General features: G+C 42.9%; 1 protein-coding gene across 4 annotated transcripts in view; it reads left to right on the top strand.

The window, feature by feature from the left end:
- The window catches only part of cac (calcium voltage-gated channel subunit cacophony), a 1845957-nt gene that overhangs the window by 1476797 nt on the left and 350236 nt on the right, over positions 1-18924 (top strand). For all 4 annotated transcript variants that reach the window (XM_071696567.1, XM_071696568.1, XM_071696569.1 and 1 more), the window contains 2 exons: positions 16124-16189; positions 17930-18021. In XM_071696567.1, coding sequence (XP_071552668.1) covers positions 16124-16189; positions 17930-18021 — 158 coding nt within the window. The remainder of the gene's footprint in view (positions 1-16123; positions 16190-17929; positions 18022-18924) is intronic.

Raw genomic sequence — 18924 nt, 5'->3', positions numbered from 1 at the left:
CTGTCTCCCACTGGTTAGCCAAGGTTAGCGCAAGGGAAAACAGACCCCCCCCCCCCCCCCCCCCCCCCCCCCCCCCCCCCCCCCCCCCCCCCCCCCCCCCCCCCCCCCCCCCCCCCCCCCCCCCCCCCCCCCCCCCCCCCCCCCCCCCCCCCCCCCCCCCCCCCCCCCCCCCCCCCCCCCCCCCCCCCCCCAAAAAAAAAACCCCCCCCCCCCCCCCCCCCCCCCCCCCCCCCCCCCCCCCCCCCCCCCCCCCCCCCCCCCCCCCCCCCCCCCCCCCCCCCCCCCCCCCCCCCCCCCCCCCCCCCCCCCCCCCTGACGAAAGAATGTCCAACCCACCCACATACACATGTATATACATACACGCCACACACACACATACACATACCTATACATCTCAACACATACATATATATATATATACATACACAGACATATACATATACACACATGTACATAATTCATACTGTCTGCCTTATTCACTTCTGTCACCACCCTGCCACACATGAAATGACAACCCCCTCCCCCCGCATGTGCATGAGGTAGCGCTAGGAAAAAAACAACAAAGGCCACATTTGTTCACACTCAGTCTCTAGCTGTCATGTATAATGCACCAAAACCACAGCTCCCTTTCCACACCCAGGCCCTACAAACTTTCCATGGTTTACCTCAGACGCTTCACATGCCCTGGTTCAATCCATTGACGGCACGTCAACCCCGGTATACCACATCATTCCAATTTACTCTATTCCTTGCACGCCTTTCACCCTCCTGCATGTTCAGGCCCCGATCACTCAAAATCATTTTCACTCCATCCTTTCACCTCCAATTTGGTCTCCCACCTCTCCTCATTCCCTCCACCTCTGACACATATATCCACTAGGTCAATCTTCCTCACTCATTCTCTCCATGTGCCCAAACCATTTCAAAACACCCTCTTCTGCTCTCTCAACCACACTCTTTTTATTACCACACATCTCTCTTACCCTTTCATTACTTACTCGATCAAACCACCTCGCACCACCTATTATCCTCAAACATCTCATTTCCAGCACATCCATCCTCCTGCGCACAACTCTATCCATAGCCCACGCCTCGCAACCATACAACATTGTTGGAACTACTATTCCTTCAAACATACCCATTTTTGCTTTCCGAGATAATGTTCTCGACTTCCACACATTTTTTCAACGCTCCCAGAACTTTCCCCACCTCCCCCACCCTATGATTCACTTCCGCTTCCATGGTTCCATCTGCTGCCAAATCCACTCCCAGATATCTAAAACACTTCACTTCCTCCAGTTTTTCTCCATTCAAACTTACCTCCCAATTGACTTGTCCCTCAAACCTACCGTACCTAATAACCTTGGTCTTATTCACATTTACTCTCAGCTTTCTTCTTTCACGCACTTTACCAAACTTAGTCACCAGCTCTGCAGTTTCTCACCCGAATCAGCCACCAGCGCTGTATTATCAGCGAACAACAACTGACTCATTTCCCAAGCTCTCTCATCCACAACAGACTGCATACTTGCCCTCTCTCCAAAACTCTTGTATTCACCTCCCTAACAACCCCATCCATAAACAAATTAAACAACCATGGAGACACCACGCACCCCTGCTGCAAACCAACATTCACTGAGAATCAATCACTTTCCTCTCTTCCTACACGTATACATGCCTTACATCCTTAATAAAAACTTTTCACTGCTTCCAACAACTTACCTCCTACACCATATATTCTTAATACACTCCACAGAGCGTGTCTATCAACTCTATCATATGCCTTCTCCAGGTCCATAAATGCTACATACAATCCATTTGCTTTTCTAAGTATTTCTCACGTACATTTTTCAAAGCAAACACCTGATCCACACATCCTCTACCACTTCTGAAACCACACTGCTCTTCCCCAATCTGATGCTCTGTACAAGCCTTCACCCTCTCAATCAATACCCTCCCATATAATTTCCCAGGAATACTCCACAAACTTATTTAAGCACTCACCTTTATCTCTTTTGCCTTTGCACAATGGCACTCACCATGAGTCATACATACATTGAATATCCTTACCAACCAGTTAACAACACAGTCACCCCCTTTTTTAATAAATTCCTCTGTAATACCATCCAAACCCACTGCCATGCTGGCTTTCATCTTCTGCAAAGCATTTACTACCTCTTCTCTGTTTACCAAATCATTCTCCCTAACCCCCTCACTTCACACACCACCTCGACCAAAATATCTGTCACTCTATCATCTATCACATTCAATAAACCTTCAAAATACTCACTCTATCTCCTTCTCACATCACCACTACTTGTTATCACCTCCCCATTAGCCCCCTTCACCGATGTTCCCATTTGTTCTCTTGTCTTACACACCTTATTTACCTCCTTCTATTATTATTTTATTATTATTTTGCTTTGTCGCTGTCTCCCACGTTTGTGAGTTGGCGCAAGGAAACAGATGAAAGAAATTGCCCAACCCACCCCCATACACATGCATATACATACACGTCCACACACGCAAATATACATACCTATACATCTCAGTGTACACATATATATACACACACAGACATATACATATATACACATGTACATAATTCATACTGTCTGCCTTCACCCACCCCCATCGCCACCCCACCACACATGGAATAACATCCCCCTCCCCCCTCATGTGTGCAAGGTAGCGCCAGGAAAAGACAACAAAGGCCCCATCCGCTCACACTCAGTCTCCAGCTGTCACGTAATAATGCCTGAAACCACAGCTCCCTTTCCACATCCAGGCCCCACAGATGCTTCACACGCCCTTATTCAATCCATCGACAGCATGTCGACCCCGGTACACCACACCGACCCAATTCACTCCATTCCTCGCCCATCCCCCACCCTCCTGCATGTTCACGCCCCGATCACTCAAAATCCCCTCCACTCCATCTCTCCACCTCCAACCTGGTCTCCCACTTCTCCTCGTTCCCCCCACCACCAACACACACATCCTTTTGGTCAATCTTTCCTCATCCACCCTCTCCATGTGCCCAAACCATTTCAAAACACCCCCCTCCGCTCCCTCAACCACGCTCTTCTTATTTCCACACATCTCTCCCACCCCCACATCACCTACTCGACCAAACCACCCCACACCACACATCGCCCCCAAACATCTCACCTCCAGCACATCCACATATATATATATTTGATATATATATTTAATATATATTCAATATATATTTAAATATATATTTAATATATATTTGATAAGGTGAGAACAAAGGACGTAAGGGGAGTGGGGGAGGAATGGGATGTATTTAGGGAAGCAGTGATGGCTTCTACAAAAGATGCTTGTGGTATGAGAAGCGTGGGAGGTGGGCAGATTAGAAAGGGTAGTGAGTGGTGGGACGAAGAAGTAAGATTATTAGTGAAAGAGAAGAGAGAGGCATTTGGACGATTTTTGCTGGGAAATAATGCAAGTGAGTGGGAGATGTATAAAAGAAAGAGGGAGGAGGTCAAGAGAAAGGTGCAAGAGGTGAAAAAGAGGGCAAATGAGAGTTGGGGTGAGAAAGTATCATTAAATTTTAGGGAGAATAAAAAGATGTTTTGGAAGGAGGTAAATAAAGTGCGTAAGACAAGGGAACAAATGGGAACTTCAGTGAAGGGGGTTAATGGAGAGGTGATAACAAGTAGAGGTGTTGTGAGAAGGAGATAGAGTGAGTATTTTGAAGGTTTGTTGAATGTGTTTGATGATAGAGTGGCAGATATAGGGTGTTTTGGTCGAGGTGGTGTGCAAAGTGAGAGGGTTGGGGAGAATGATTTGGTAAACAGAGAAGAGGTAGTAAAAGCTTTGCGGAAGATGAAAGCCAGCAAGGCAATGGGTTTGGATGGTATTGCAGTGGAATTTATTAAAAAAGGGGGTGACTGTATTGTTGACTGGTTGGTAAGGTTATTTAATGTATGAATAACTCATGGTGAGGTGCCTGAGGATTGGCAGAATGCTTGCAAAGTGTCATTGTACAAAGGCAAAGGGAATAAAAGTGAGTGCTCAAATTAGAGAGGTATAAGTTTACTGAGTATTCCTGGGAAATTATATGAGAGGGTATTGATTGAGAGGGTGAAGGCATGTACAGAGCATCAGATTGGGGAAGAGCAGTGTGGTTTCAGAAGTGGTAGAGGATGTGTGGATCAGGTGTTTGCTTTGAAAAATGTATGTGAGAAATACTTAGAAAAGCAAATGGATTTGTATGTAGCATTTATGGACCTAGAGAAGGCATATGATGGAGCTGATAGACATGCTCTGTGGAAGGCATTAAGAATATATGGTGTGGGAGGCAAGTTGTTAGAAGCAGTGAAAAGTTTTTATCGAGGAGGTAAGTCATGTGTACATGTAGGAAGAGAGGAAAGTGATTGGTTTTCAGTGAATGTAGGTTTGCGGCAGGGGTGTGTGATATCTCCATGGTTGTTTAATTTGTTTATGGATGGGGTTATTAGGGAGGTGAATGCAAGAGTTTTGGAGAGAGGGGCAAGTATGCAGTCTGTTGTGGATGAGAGAGCTTGGTAAGTGAGCCAGTTGTTGTTCGCTGATGATACGGCAGTGGTGGCTGATTTGTGTGAGAAACTGCAGAAGCTGGTGACTGAGTTTGGTAAAGTATGTGAAAGAAGAAGCTGAGAGTAAATGTGATTAAAGCAAGGTTATTAGGTACAGTAGGGTTGAGGGACAAGTCAATTGGGAGGTAAGTTTGAATGGAGAAAAACTGGGGATGTGAAGTGTTTTAGATATCTGGGAGTGGATCTGGCAGCAGATGGAACCATGGAAGCAGAAGTGAATCATAGGGTTGGGGAGGGGGCGAAAGTTCTGGGAGTGTTGAAGAATGTGTGGAAGTCGAGAACATTATCTCGGAAAGCAAAAATGGGCATGTTTAAAGGAATAGTGGTTCCAACAATGTTATATGGTTGCAAGGCATGGGCTATAGATAGAGTTGTGCAGAGGAGGGTGGATGTGCTGGATATGAGATGTTTGAGGACAATATGTTGTGTGAGGTGGTTTGATCGAGTAAGTAATAATAAGGTAAGAGAGATGTATGGTAATAAAATGAGTGTGGTTGAGAGAGCAGAAGACGGTGTTTTGGAATGGTTTGGTTACATGGAGAGAATGAGTGAGGAAAGATTGACCAAGAGGATATGTTTGTCAGAGGTGGAGGTAACGAGGAGAAGTGGGAGACCAAATTGGAAGTGGAAAGATGGAGTGAAAAAGATTTTGAGTGATTGGGGCCTGAACATGCAGGAGGGTGAAAGGCATGCAAGGAATAGTGTGAATTGGAATGATGTGGCATACCGGGGTCGACGTGCTGTCAATGGATTGAGCCAGGGCATGTGAAGCATCTGGGGTAAACCATGGAAAGTTTTGTGAGGCCTGGATGTGGAAAGGGAGCTATGGTTTTGGTGCATTATTACATGACAGCTAGAGACTGAATATGAACGAATGTGGCCTTTGGTGTCTTTTCCTAGTGCTACCTCGTGCACATGAGGGGGGAGAGGGTTGTTATTTCATATGTGGCGGGGTGGCGACGGGATAGAATAAAGGTAGACAGTATGAATTATGTACATGTGTATTTATGTATATGTCTGTGTGTGTATATATATGTATACGTTGAGATGTATAGGTATATATATTTGCATGTGTGGACATGGATGTATATACATGTGTATGTGGGTGGATTGGGCCATTCTTTTGTCTGTTTCCTTGCGCTCCCTTGCTAATGCGGGAGGCAGTGACAAGGCAAAATAGATAAAATAAATATTCAATAATAGTAATAATACAATGATATGATATGATAATAATATAATATAATATGATGATAATGAAATAATAATTTTTTTTTTTTTTTTTTTTATACTTTGTCGCTGTCTCCCGCGTTTGCGAGGTAGCGCAAGGAAACAGACGAAAGAAATGGCCCAACCCCCCCCATACACATGTACATACACACGTCCACACACGCAAATATACATACCTACACAGCTTTCCATGGTTTACCCCAGACGCTTCACATGCCTTGATTCAATCCACTGACAGCACGTCAACCCCTGTATACCACATCGCTCCAATTCACTCTATTCCTTGCCCTCCTTTCACCCTCCTGCATGTTCAGGCCCCGATCACACAAAATCCTTTTCACTCCATCTTTCCACCTCCAATTTGGTCTCCCTCTTCTCCTCGTTCCCTCCACCTCCGACACATATATCCTCTTGGTCAATCTTTCCTCACTCATTCTCTCCATGTGCCCAAACCATTTCAAAACACCCTCTTCTGCTCTCTCAACCACGCTCTTTTTATTTCCACACATCTCTCTTACCCTTACGTTACTTACTCGATCAAACCACCTCACACCACACATTGTCCTCAAACATCTCATTTCCAGCACATCCATCCTCCTGCGCACAACTCTATCCATAGCCCACGCCTCGCAACCATACAACATTGTTGGAACTACTATTCCTTCAAACATACCCATTTTTGCTTTCCGGGATAATGTTCTCGACTTCCACACATTTTTCAAGGCTCCCAAAATTTTCGCCCCCTCCCCCACCCTATGATCCACTTCCGCTTCCATGGTTCCATCCGCTGACAGATCCACTCCCAGATATCTAAAACACTTCACTTCCTCCAGCCTCTCACCATTCAAACTCACCTCCCAATTGACTTGACCCTCAACCCTACTGTACCTAATAACCTTGCTCTTATTGACATTTACTCTTAACTTTCTTCTTCCACACACTTTACCAAACTCCGTCACCAGCTTCTGCAGTTTCTCACATGAATCCGCCACCAGCGCTGTATCATCAGCGAACAACAACTGACTCACTTCCCAAGCTCTCTCATCCCCAACAGACTTCATACTTGCCCCTCTTTCCAAAACTCTTGCATTTACCTCCCTAACAACCCCATCCATAAACAAATTAAACAACCATGGAGACATCACATATCTATTTATTTATTATACTTTGTCGCTGTCTCCCACGTTAGCGAGGTAGCGCAAGGAAACAGACGAAAGAATGGTCCAACCCACCCACATACACATGTATATACATACACGCCACACACACACATACACATACCTATACATCTCAACACATACATATATATATACACACACAGACATATACATATATACACATGTACATAATTCATACTGTCTGCCCTTATTCACTTCTGTCACCACCCTGCCACACATGAAATGACAACCCCCTCCCCCCGCATGTGCATGAGGTAGCGCTAGGAAAAAAACAACAAAGGCCACATTTGTTCACACTCAGTCTCTAGCTGTCATGTATAATGCACCAAAACCACAGCTCCCTTTCCACACCCAGGCCCTACAAACTTTCCATGGTTTACCTCAGACGCTTCACATGCCCTGGTTCAATCCATTGACGGCACGTCAACCCCGGTATACCACATCATTCCAATTTACTCTATTCCTTGCACGCCTTTCACCCTCCTGCATGTTCAGGCCCTGATCACTCAAAATCTTTTTCACTCCATCTTTCCACCTCCAATTTGGTCTCCCACCTCTCCTCATTCCCTCCACCTCTGACACATATATCCACTAGGTCAATCTTTCCTCACTCATTCTCTCCATGTGACCAAACCATTTCAGAACACCGTCTTCTGCTCTCTCAACCACACTCTTTTTATTACCACACATCTCTCTTACCCTTTCATTACTTACTCGATCAAACCACCTCGCACCACCTATTATCCTCAAACATCTCATTTCCAGCACATCCACCCTCCTCCACACAACTCTATCTATAGCCCACACCTCACAACCATATAACATTGTTGGAATTACTATTCCTTCAAACATACCCATTTTTGCTTTCCAAGATAACATTCTCGACTTCCACACATTTTTCAACGCTCCCAGAACTTTCCCCACCTCCCCCACCCTATGATTCACTTCCGCTTCCATGGTTCCATCTGCTGCCAAATCCACTCCCAGATATCTAAAATACTTCACTTCCTCCAGTTTTTCTCCATTCAAACTTACCTCCCAATTGACTTGTCCCTCAAACCTACCGTACCTAATAACCTTGGTCTTATTCACATTTACTGTCAGCTTTCTTCTTTCACGCACTTTACCAAACTTAGTCACCAGCTCTGCAGTTTCTCACCCGAATCAGCCACCAGCGCTGTATTATCAGCGAACAACAACTGACTCATTTCCCAAGCTCTCTCATCCACAACAGACTGCATACTTGCCCCTCTCTCCAAAACTCTTGTATTCACCTCCCTAACAACCCCATCCATAAACCAATTAAACAACCATGGAGACACCACGCACCCCTGCTGCAAACCAACATTCACTGAGAATCAATCACTTTCCTCTCTTCCTACACGTATACATGCCTTACATCCTTAATAAAAACTTTTCACTGCTTCCAACAACTTACCTCCTACACCATATATTCTTAATACACTCCACAGAGCGTGTCTATCAACTCTATCATATGCCTTCTCCAGGTCCATAAATGCTACATACAATCCATTTGCTTTTCTAAGTATTTCTCACGTACATTTTTCAAAGCAAACACCTGATCCACACATCCTCTACCACTTCTGAAACCACACTGCTCTTCCCCAATCTGATGCTCTGTACAAGCCTTCACCCTCTCAATCAATACCCTCCCATATAATTTCCCAGGAATACTCCACAAACTTATTTAAGCACTCACCTTTATCTCTTTTGCCTTTGCACAATGGCACTCACCATGAGTCATACATACATTGAATATCCTTACCAACCAGTTAACAACACAGTCACCCCCTTTTTTAATAAATTCCTCTGTAATACCATCCAAACCCACTGCCATGCTGGCTTTCATCTTCTGCAAAGCATTTACTACCTCTTCTCTGTTTACCAAATCATTCTCCCTAACCCCCTCACTTCACACACCACCTCGACCAAAAATATCTGTCACTCTATCATCTATCACATTCAATAAACCTTCAAAATACTCACTCTATCTCCTTCTCACATCACCACTACTTGTTATCACCTCCCCATTAGCCCCCTTCACCGATGTTCCCATTTGTTCTCTTGTCTTACACACCTTATTTACCTCCTTCCAAAACATCTTTTTATTCTCCCTAAAATTTAATAGTACTCTCTCACCCCAACCCTCATTTGCCCTCTTTTTCACCTCTTGCACCTTTCTCTTGACCTCCTGCCTCTTTCTTTTATACATCTCCCAGTCATTTGCACTATTTCCCTGCAAAACTTGTCCAAATGCCTCTCTCTTCTCTTTCACTAATAATCTTACTTCTTCATCCCACCACTCACTACCCTATCCAATCTGCCCACCTCCCATGCTTCTCATGCCACAAGCATCTTTTGAGCAAGCCATCACTGCTTCCCTAAATACATCCCATTCTTTCCCACTCCCCTTATATCCTTTGCCCTCACCCTTTTCCATTCTGCACTTAGTCTCTCCTGGTACTTCCTCACACAAGTCTATTTATATATATTTTTATATATTCTTATTATACTTTGTCGCTGTCTCCCATGTCAGCGAGGTAGTGCAAGGAAACAGGCAAAAGAATGGCCCAACCCACCCGCATACACATCTATATACATATACGTCCACAAACACATATATACATACCAATACATTTCAACATATACTTATATATATATACATACACAGACATATACATATACACACATGTACATAATTCATACTTGCTACCTTTATTCATTCCTGTCGCCACCCCGCCACACATGAAATGACAACCCCCTCCCCCTGCATGTGCACAAGGTAGCGCTAGGAAAAGACAGCAAAGGCCACATTTGTTCACATGTCTCTAGCTGTCATGTATAATGCACCGAAACCACAGCTCCCTTTCCACATCCAGACCCCACAAAACTTTCCATGGTTTACCCTAGACGCTTCACATGCCATGGTTCAATCCACTGACAGCACGTCAACCCCGGTATACCACATCGCTCCAATTCACTCTATTCCTTGCCCTCCTTTCACCCTCCTGCATGTTCAGGCCCCGATCACACAAAATCTTTTTCACTCCATCTTTCCACCTCCAATTTGGTCTCCCTCTTCTCCTCGTTCCCTCCACCTCCGACACATATATCCTCTTGGTCAATCTTTCCTCACTCATTCTCTCCATGTGCCCAAACCACTTCAAAACACCCTCTTCTGCTCTCTCAACCACGCTCTTTTTATTTCCACACATCTCTCTTACCCTTACGTTACTCACTCGATCAAACCACCTCACACCACACATTGTCCTCAAACATCTCATTTCCAGCACATCCATCCTCCTGTGCACAACTCTATCCATAGCCCACGCCTCGCAACCATACAACATTGTTGGAACCACTATTCCTTCAAACATACCCATTTTTGCTTTCCGAGATAATGTTCTCGACTTCCACACATTCTTCAAGGCCCCCAGAATTTTCGCCCCCTCCCCCACCCTATGATCCACCTCCGCTTCCATGGTTCCATCAGCTGCCAGATCCACTCCCAGATATCTAAAACACTTCACTTCCTCCAGTTTTTCTCCATTCAAACTCACCTCCCAATTGACTTGACCCTCAACCCTACTGTACCTAATAACCTTGCTCTTATTCACATTTACTCTTAACTTTCTTCTTCCACACACTTTACCAAACTCAGTCACCAGCTTCTGCAGTTTCTCACCACAAGATAAGAGAGATGTTTGGTAATAAAAAGAATGTGGTTAAGAGAGCAGAAGAGGGTGTTTTAAAATGGTTTGGTCACATGGAGAGAATGAGTGAGGAAAGATTGAGTAAGAGGATATATGTGTCAGAGGTGGAGGGAATGAGGATAAGTGGGAGACCAAATTGGAGGTGGAAAGATGGAGTGAAAAAGATTTTCAGTGATCAGGGTATGAACATGCAGGAGGGTGAAAGGCATGCAAGGAATAGTGTTAATTGGAACAATGTGGTATACTGGGGTCAACGTGCTGTCAATGGATTGAACCAGGGCATGTGAAGCGTCTTGGATAAACCATGGAAAGTTTTGTGGGGCCTGGATGTGGAAAGGGAGCTGTGGTTTTGGTGCATTATACATGACAGCTAGAGACTGAGTGTGAACGAATGCAGCCTTTGTTGTCTTTTCCTAGCTCTGCCTCGCGCGCATGCGTGGGAAGGGGGTTGTCATTTCAAATGTGGCAGGGTGGCGACGGGAATGAATAAGGCAGCAAGTATGAATTATGTACATATGTATGTGTTGAAATGTATAGGTATGTATATGTGTGTGTGTGTGGATGTGTTTGTGTATACACCTGTTTGTGGGTGAGTTGGACCTTTCTTTCATCTGTTTCCTTGGACTACCTCGCTGATGCGGGAGATAGCGAGAAAGTATGATAAGAAAAATATAAAATAGAATATATTAGAAAGGATCATAGTTTTGCACATTATCAAGGCAACTAAAAGGGGAGGGTGCAGGGTCCTGGAAATCTTTCCCTCCAGTTTTTTCTTTTCTAAAGGAGTCACAGAGAAAAGGTTTAAGTGAAGCTTTTCCCTCTTAGGTTCCGTCCTCTGTTCTTAACCCTACCTCGGTAATGCGGGAAATGGTGAATATGTATGAAACCACTCTGCTCCTCCCCAGTCTGATGCTCTCTACATGCCTTCACCCTCTCAGTCAGTACCCTCCCATACAATTTTTAATGGATACTCAACAAACTTATGCCTCTGTAGCCTTTGTACAATGGCACTCTACATGCATTCAGCCAGTTCCCATGCATACATACATTGAATATCCTTACCAACCAAGCAACATGACAGTCACCCCTTCTTAATAAATTCAACTGCAATACCATCCAGACCTGCTACCTTTCCAGATTTCATCAACTTCAAGACTTTCACCACCTCTTCTCCCTTAACCTACCCATTCCTTCAGACCCCTCTCACTTCGCACACCACCCCAACCAAACACCTTACATCTACCACTCTATCATCAAACACATTCAACAAACCTTCAAAATACTCACTCCATCTCCTTCTCACTTCATCACTACCTGTTATCACTTCCCTCTTGACCCCTACACCAATGTTCCCATTTGCTCTCTTGTCTTTTGCACAAAACATCTTTTTATTCTCTAAGATTTAATGATGCTCTCTCTCCTCAACTCTCATTTGCCCTCCTTTTCAGCCCTTGCATCTTCCTCTTGACCTCCTGCCACTTTCTTTTATACACCTCCCAGTCATTTGCTGTCCTTCCTTGTAAGTATCGTGTGTATCGGGTGTTTGCTTTGAAGAACGTGTGTGAGAAATACTTAGAAAAACAGCTGGATTTTAATGTGGCATTTATGTATCTAGAGAAGGCATATGATAGGGTTGATAGAGATGTTTTGTGGAAGGTTTTAGGAGTATATGGTGTTGCAGGTAAGCTCTTAGAAGCAGCAAGAAGATAGAGTGGAGAATGACTGGTTCCCAGTGAAAGTTGGTCAGCAGCAGGGGTTTGTGATGTCTCCATAGTTGTTTAATTTGTTTATGGATAGGTTGGTTAGGGAGGTAAATGCAAGAGTTTTAGAGAGAGGGGCAAGTATGCAACCTGTTGGGGATGAGAGGGCCTGGAAAGTGAGTTAGTTGCTGTTTGCTAATGTTACAGTACTCATGGCTGATTCAAGTGAGAAACTGTAGAAGTTGGTAATTGAGTTTGAAAAAGTGTGTGAAAGAAGAAACGAGTGTAAATGTGAATATCAGCAAGGTCATTAGGTTCAGCAAGGTGTGAAAGAAGAAACTTGAGAGTAAATGTGAACATGAACAAGGTTATTAGGTTCATCAGGGTTGAGGGACAAGTTAATTGGGATGTACGTTTGAATGGAGAAAGGTTGGAGGATATCAAGTGTTTTTGATATTTGGGAGTGGACTTGGCAGCAGATAGAACAATGGAAGTGGAAGTGAGTCACAGGGCGGGGAAGGGGTGAAGGTTCTGAGAGCAATGAGGAATGTGTAGAAGGAGAGAACATGATCTCAGAGTGCAAAAATGGGTATGTTTGAAGAAATAGTAGTTCCAACAGTATTATATGGTTGCCAGGCATGGGTTATATATAGGGTTGTAAGGAGAGAAATGGATGTGTTGGAAATGAACTGTTTAAGGAAAATGTGTGGTGTGAGGGGGTTTGATCGAGTAAATAATGAAAGGGTAAGAGGGATGTGTGATAATAAAAAGAGTGTGGTTGAGAGAGCAGAAGGTGGTGTGTTGAAATGGTTTGGACACATGGAGAGAATGAGTAAGGAAAGATTGGCAAAGAGGATATATATGTCAGAGGTGAAGAGAAGAAGGAGAAGCAGGAGATTGAATTGGAGGTGGAAGGATGGAGTGAAAAAGATTTTGAGCGATCGGAGCCTGAACATACAGGAGGGTGAAAGGCATGCAAGGAATAGAGTGAATTGGAACAATGTGGTGTACTGGGGTCGACGTGCTGTCATTGGTTTGAACTAGGGCATGTGAAGTGTCTGGGGTAAACCAACAAAAAGTCTGTGGGGCCTTGATGTGGAAAGGGAGCTGTGGTTTCGGTGCATTACACATGACAGCTAGAGACTGAGTGTGAACGAATGTGGCCTTTTTTGTCTGTTCCTGGTGCTACCTCACTTGAGGGGGATTGATGCTATTTTGTATCTGGCAGGGTGGTGACAGGAATGGATGAAGGCAGCAGGTATGAATATGTACATGCGTATATATGTAAATGTCTGTGTATGTATATGTATGTATACGGTGAAATGTCTGTGTATGTATACGGTGAAATGTATATGTATGTATATGTGCACGTGTGGACGTTTATGTATATACATGTGTATGTGGGTGGGTTGGGCCATTCCTCGTCTGTTTCCTTGCACTACCTCGCTAATGCGGGAGATGACGGTTAAGTATGATAAATAAAGAAATAAGTATATTTTATTATACTTAATCATTGTTTCCCGCATCAGAGGTAATACAAGGAAACAGATGGAGAATGGCCCAAACACTCATACACATATGTATACACATAAATGTGCATACATGCACCTATACATACATATACATTTCAACATACATATACATGTACATAGACAGACATATACATATATACGTTTGTACATATTCATACTTGCTGCCTTCATCCATTCCCGTGGCCACCCCGCCACACAGGAATCAGCATCCCCCTCCCCAGCAAGGTAGCACCAGGAAAAGACAAAAAAGCCATATTCATTCCCACTCAGTCTCTAGCTGTCATGTGTAATGCACCAAAACCACAGTTCTCTTTCCACATCCAGGCGCCACAAAACTTTCTGTGGTTTACCTCAGACACTTCACATTCCCTGGTTCAATCCATTGATGGCACGTCAACCATGGTATACTACATTGTTCCAATTCACTCTATTCCTTGCACACCTTTCACCATCCTGTATGTTCAGGCCCCGATCACTCAAAATCATTTTCACTCCATCCTTTCACCTCCAATTTGGTTCCCTGCTTCTCCTTATTCCCTCCACTTCTGACACATATATTGTCAATCTTTCCTCACTCATTCTCTCCATGTGTCCAAACCATTTCAATGCACCCTCTTCTGCTCTCTCAATCACACTCTTTTCATTACCACTTTCATTACCCTTTCATTACTTGCTCAATGAAACCACCTAACATCACATATTGTCCCCAAACATTTCATTTCCAACACATCCACTCTTCTCTGCACAAATCTATCTATAGCCCATGCCTCATAAACATATAACATTGTTGTAACCACTATTCCTACAAACATACCCATTTTTACTCTCCGAGATAACATTCTCTCCTTCCACACATTCCTCAATGCTCCCGGAACCTCCCCCCCCCCCCCCCTGTGACTCACTTCCGCTTCGATGGTTCCATCCACTGCTAAGTCCACTCCCAGATCTGTGAATTACTTCACTTCCTCCAGTTTTTGTCTATTCGAACTTACCTCCCAATTAACTTGCCCCTCAACCCTACCTTACTCTTATTCACATTTACTCATAACTTTCTCCTTTTCACACACTTTACCAAACTCAGTCACCAACTTCTGCAGTTTCTCATCCGAATCAGCCACCAGTGCTGTATCATCAACAAACAACAAATGACTCACTTCCCAGGCCTTCTCATCCCTAGCAGACTGCATACTTGCCCCTCTCTCCAAAACTCTTGCATTCACTTTCCTAACCACCCCATCCATAAACAAAACAACCATGGAGACATCACGCACCCCTGCCACAAACCAACATTCAATGGGAACAAATCAGTTTTCTCTCTTCCTACTCAAACATATGCCTTATATCCTTGGTAAAAACTTTTCACTGGTTCTAGCAACTTACCCCCCACACCATATACTCTTAAAAACTTCCACAAAGCATCTCTATCGACCCTATATATCATCAGTGTTTGAGTGGATTTTTAAAGTGCCTAAGGATTGATGAAAGGCATGTACAGTTCTGTTGTGTAAAGGCAAGGGAGGAAAAAGGTGAGTATTCAGAATACAGGGATGTTTATGTTACTATATTGTCGATAGAATATTTGAACTGAAGTTAAAGTGTATGGTCTTGATGTATTATGTATCATATAACATGATATGCTCGCATTTCATTTGATAAGTTTTGTCTGAAGCCTTTGCTTTACCATTAGATTATTGCATCCACTATTTTGTTCTTTTTTTTATTTCATAACTGTAAAATACAAGCAGGGGAGGAAGTCTGCCTCAACAACTTGGGCATCCCTGCTTTCTTGTCAGCCACTAGGCCTGGGGCTTGTGACCTCAGTTCTTAAAAATTATTTCCCAATAAGAGGTTTATATGTGTGCATGGTCCTTCTTGTGTAAGCTGGTAAAAAGTTAAGACAGTGGGTAAATATTTTGAAAGGAGAAAGAATGGCATTTTTCTCTTAACTTTTCTGTCTTCTTTTATATTTAGGTAAACAGAGTACAATATGTATTTGCCAATTGTCACACAAGATTCTCCAAAGAATGTGTAAAAGAATTCTCCTGACGATAAATAGAAAAAGGAAATTCCTGAAAAAAATAGAAGGTATAAAATCCATAGCACAACATAGAGCTGTAATATGATACTAGCATTCATTTCCTTCCACAGGCACTGCCATATGTTTGTCTCCTCATAGCAATGCTGTTTTTTATCTATGCTATTATTGGCATGCAGGTAAGCCAACTGCTTAAATTTTGCTTTTTAAATGAGTGCCACATATTGAAATAATAAGTTTACAAAAATATGATTTTTTTATTCATATTCATGAATATAATAGTATTTGTGCTGAACTGTAATAATTTTCTTTGTTGTGATATTTATAAAGTATGCATATTTTGATGTTATAATGAAGATCATTGTGGTTTCTTATATTCATTATAGGATTTTAGGTTTTTATGTTGATCTCTATAGACCTTTGTAACTTTAAAGTCCAATATAATAAGTGAATTACCATCCCCAGGGTAAATACTTTTGGTCTACTCACCAGGGGCTAACTTTAAATTCCTGTTTCTTGCGTCTGTTAATGTGTAGGATTTCATGCCCCATCTGGGTGTTACTGTCACTCCATTTGGTTAATATCTGTTCCCACAACTCCAGTAATTCTTTATCATGTGAATTTTCTTTCTTGGACTGTTTTAAAACAGAAGCCCACATTGTTTTCGTGAGATGTTAAATGTGACTTGTGTTCTTTGCTGTAAAGAATGACTGACCCAGCCTAAGAGGCCATACACAGAGTTTTTCGTAACTGAATATTTGACATCATATTTATCATTACCCTTTCTAGCATTTTGTAGGACTTTTATAGTATATGGGGCCAAACAGTAAAATATGTAATGATTTCAAGATCAGATTGATGTACAGAATTCATGGCCTCTTATGATGGGTCATGAAGCAAACTTTGGCTGTGGTTCGGGGCCACGGAAAGAGCAAGAAACGTGGCCTCCTACCCGCCATTTTGGTCGTGCAGTGCTGCCCAAATGGCTGGCTGTGCACATGACCATTTCCACCCACCTGACCTTACAGCACTCTCCCATCTTTTTTTTTCCCATACTTCACACCCAGGTTTTTGGCAACATGAAATTTGACCCCGACACTGACCTAAATCGACATAACAACTTTCAGTCTTTCTTCGCCGGTCTCTTGCTCTTGTTTCGGTGAGTTTGCAAACCCCACCATCCAGGCTCGGCCAATAGCAACCTGAGACATCCAGTATTTATGATTCCCATCTCTAGGCCTGAACACTGAGACGAATGTCTGTTCAGTGCCAAGATTTTAAACCTGAGAATGATACACAAGGCCAAATTCACAGGACCCCATGATCTCAACGTAGCCTCAAAGTGAGACCCTAGTATCCCAGAGCAGTAAAGTCTAGCTATATTCCTGAACAGACATGTGATGTTTAGCCGTCTGGTGACATGTCTAGTCCTCTAGATGGCAATGCCATGTAGTCTAGATTCATGTAGAAGGTAACGTAACACTAGATATGTGATCCAACTAGCCTAGACTAGCTTACCTAGACTAGATAGTGTCTTTGGTGCTTGCCCATTTTTGGTCAGGGATCATTTTATTCCCTAGAATACATTGACCTGTGCAAAGTTTTTTGTCCCGTGTCCCTGAATTTTGACCCTGATATGACCCTAACGACTGGTCACTTGTTCCCCTTGAGAGCCCTGGTGAGAGGACAACCTTTGGCCCCATCCCTAACTTGACCTTCTTATATTTTTTTTTCTTGTTTTGTCTTTTCTTAACCTCTTATGACCTTACTTTTTCTCATCTCATAACCCCATTCCCCTGAAAACCTTATGTTTCTACCTTCCAAGTCTTGGTATGCCTCAGACATCCTAGTATAGAGATGGAGTTTGGATTTTTGAGTAATCCTAAGTTTCTTGTTTTTTGTTTCCCTCCGTCACCCAGGTCTTTGGTAATATAGAATTGGATCCTACCACATCTATAACACGCCACAACAACTTTAGACATTTTGCAGAGGCCATAATGCTCTTATTCAGGTAACCAATCTAAGTTACTTTTTCCTGGCACTCGAAAGTGAGTCAGCGGCAAAATTGGCTATATTCTTCTCCAAACTTTTGTCATTGCAGTCCTTGTGATCTCCTTTTCTCAAAGTTACCGCTGTCATCGCTACAAAATACTGTATTACTTTTTACCACATTTCTTAGGTGGAAATGCCCCTATTTTTTCACTGACTACTTATCTTTTTGTAAAACCTTTTTTGTGCCTCTTTTCAGTGCCACTTAATATCTCAATAAATCATAAAATTTTGATACAGTATTTTGTGATGTGGATGCCATTTTCTGCATTGGTGTGAAATTGTGCTGTAGGATGGGTATGTTACTTTGATGTGATCACAGTTGGTATAGGAAGAATTGTTTTCTAAATGTGATCACCTTGGCCATACAAATTCAGCACCAAAATTTTTACAGGAGACCAGTTACAGGGAGAAACCTTTTGTTTCTGTTGATTTTTTTTCCTTTGGTTATTTTTCTGTCAGACTAGAAAGACTGGACATGAAACACCAATCCAAGTTTGTAGATAATCCTTTTTGGTTTTGCATTTCTTTATGATTTACCATAAGTATAATGCCTTTCAATAAAGGATTTCTTTTGTTTTTTAAGTTGTGCACTGTAGGCTGTGTGGATGTTGGCATGCATATTTTGTAGTATTAGGCTTGTGTGGGTGTACTTTGTGAGTGGTTCTAGCTGCACAGTCCTTGAGGCAAATTATATTTCTGTATTAGATTATGTGAACATAAGTAACTGAAACATCAGTTCATTGTGCTGATGTTCCACTGGATAACATATATCACAAAGCTGAAAAAGATAAAGCAAAAATAATTATTGGCAACCAACATCCAGCAAATTAGAGTATACCATGTCAACTTAGTGCTGCTCTCA

This window comes from Panulirus ornatus, chromosome 59 (assembly GCF_036320965.1).
Source record: "Panulirus ornatus isolate Po-2019 chromosome 59, ASM3632096v1, whole genome shotgun sequence".
Lineage (NCBI taxonomy): Eukaryota > Metazoa > Arthropoda > Malacostraca > Decapoda > Palinuridae > Panulirus > Panulirus ornatus.
Note: the sequence above shows the minus strand (reverse complement) of the source record. Positions and strands in the feature narration are given on the sequence as shown.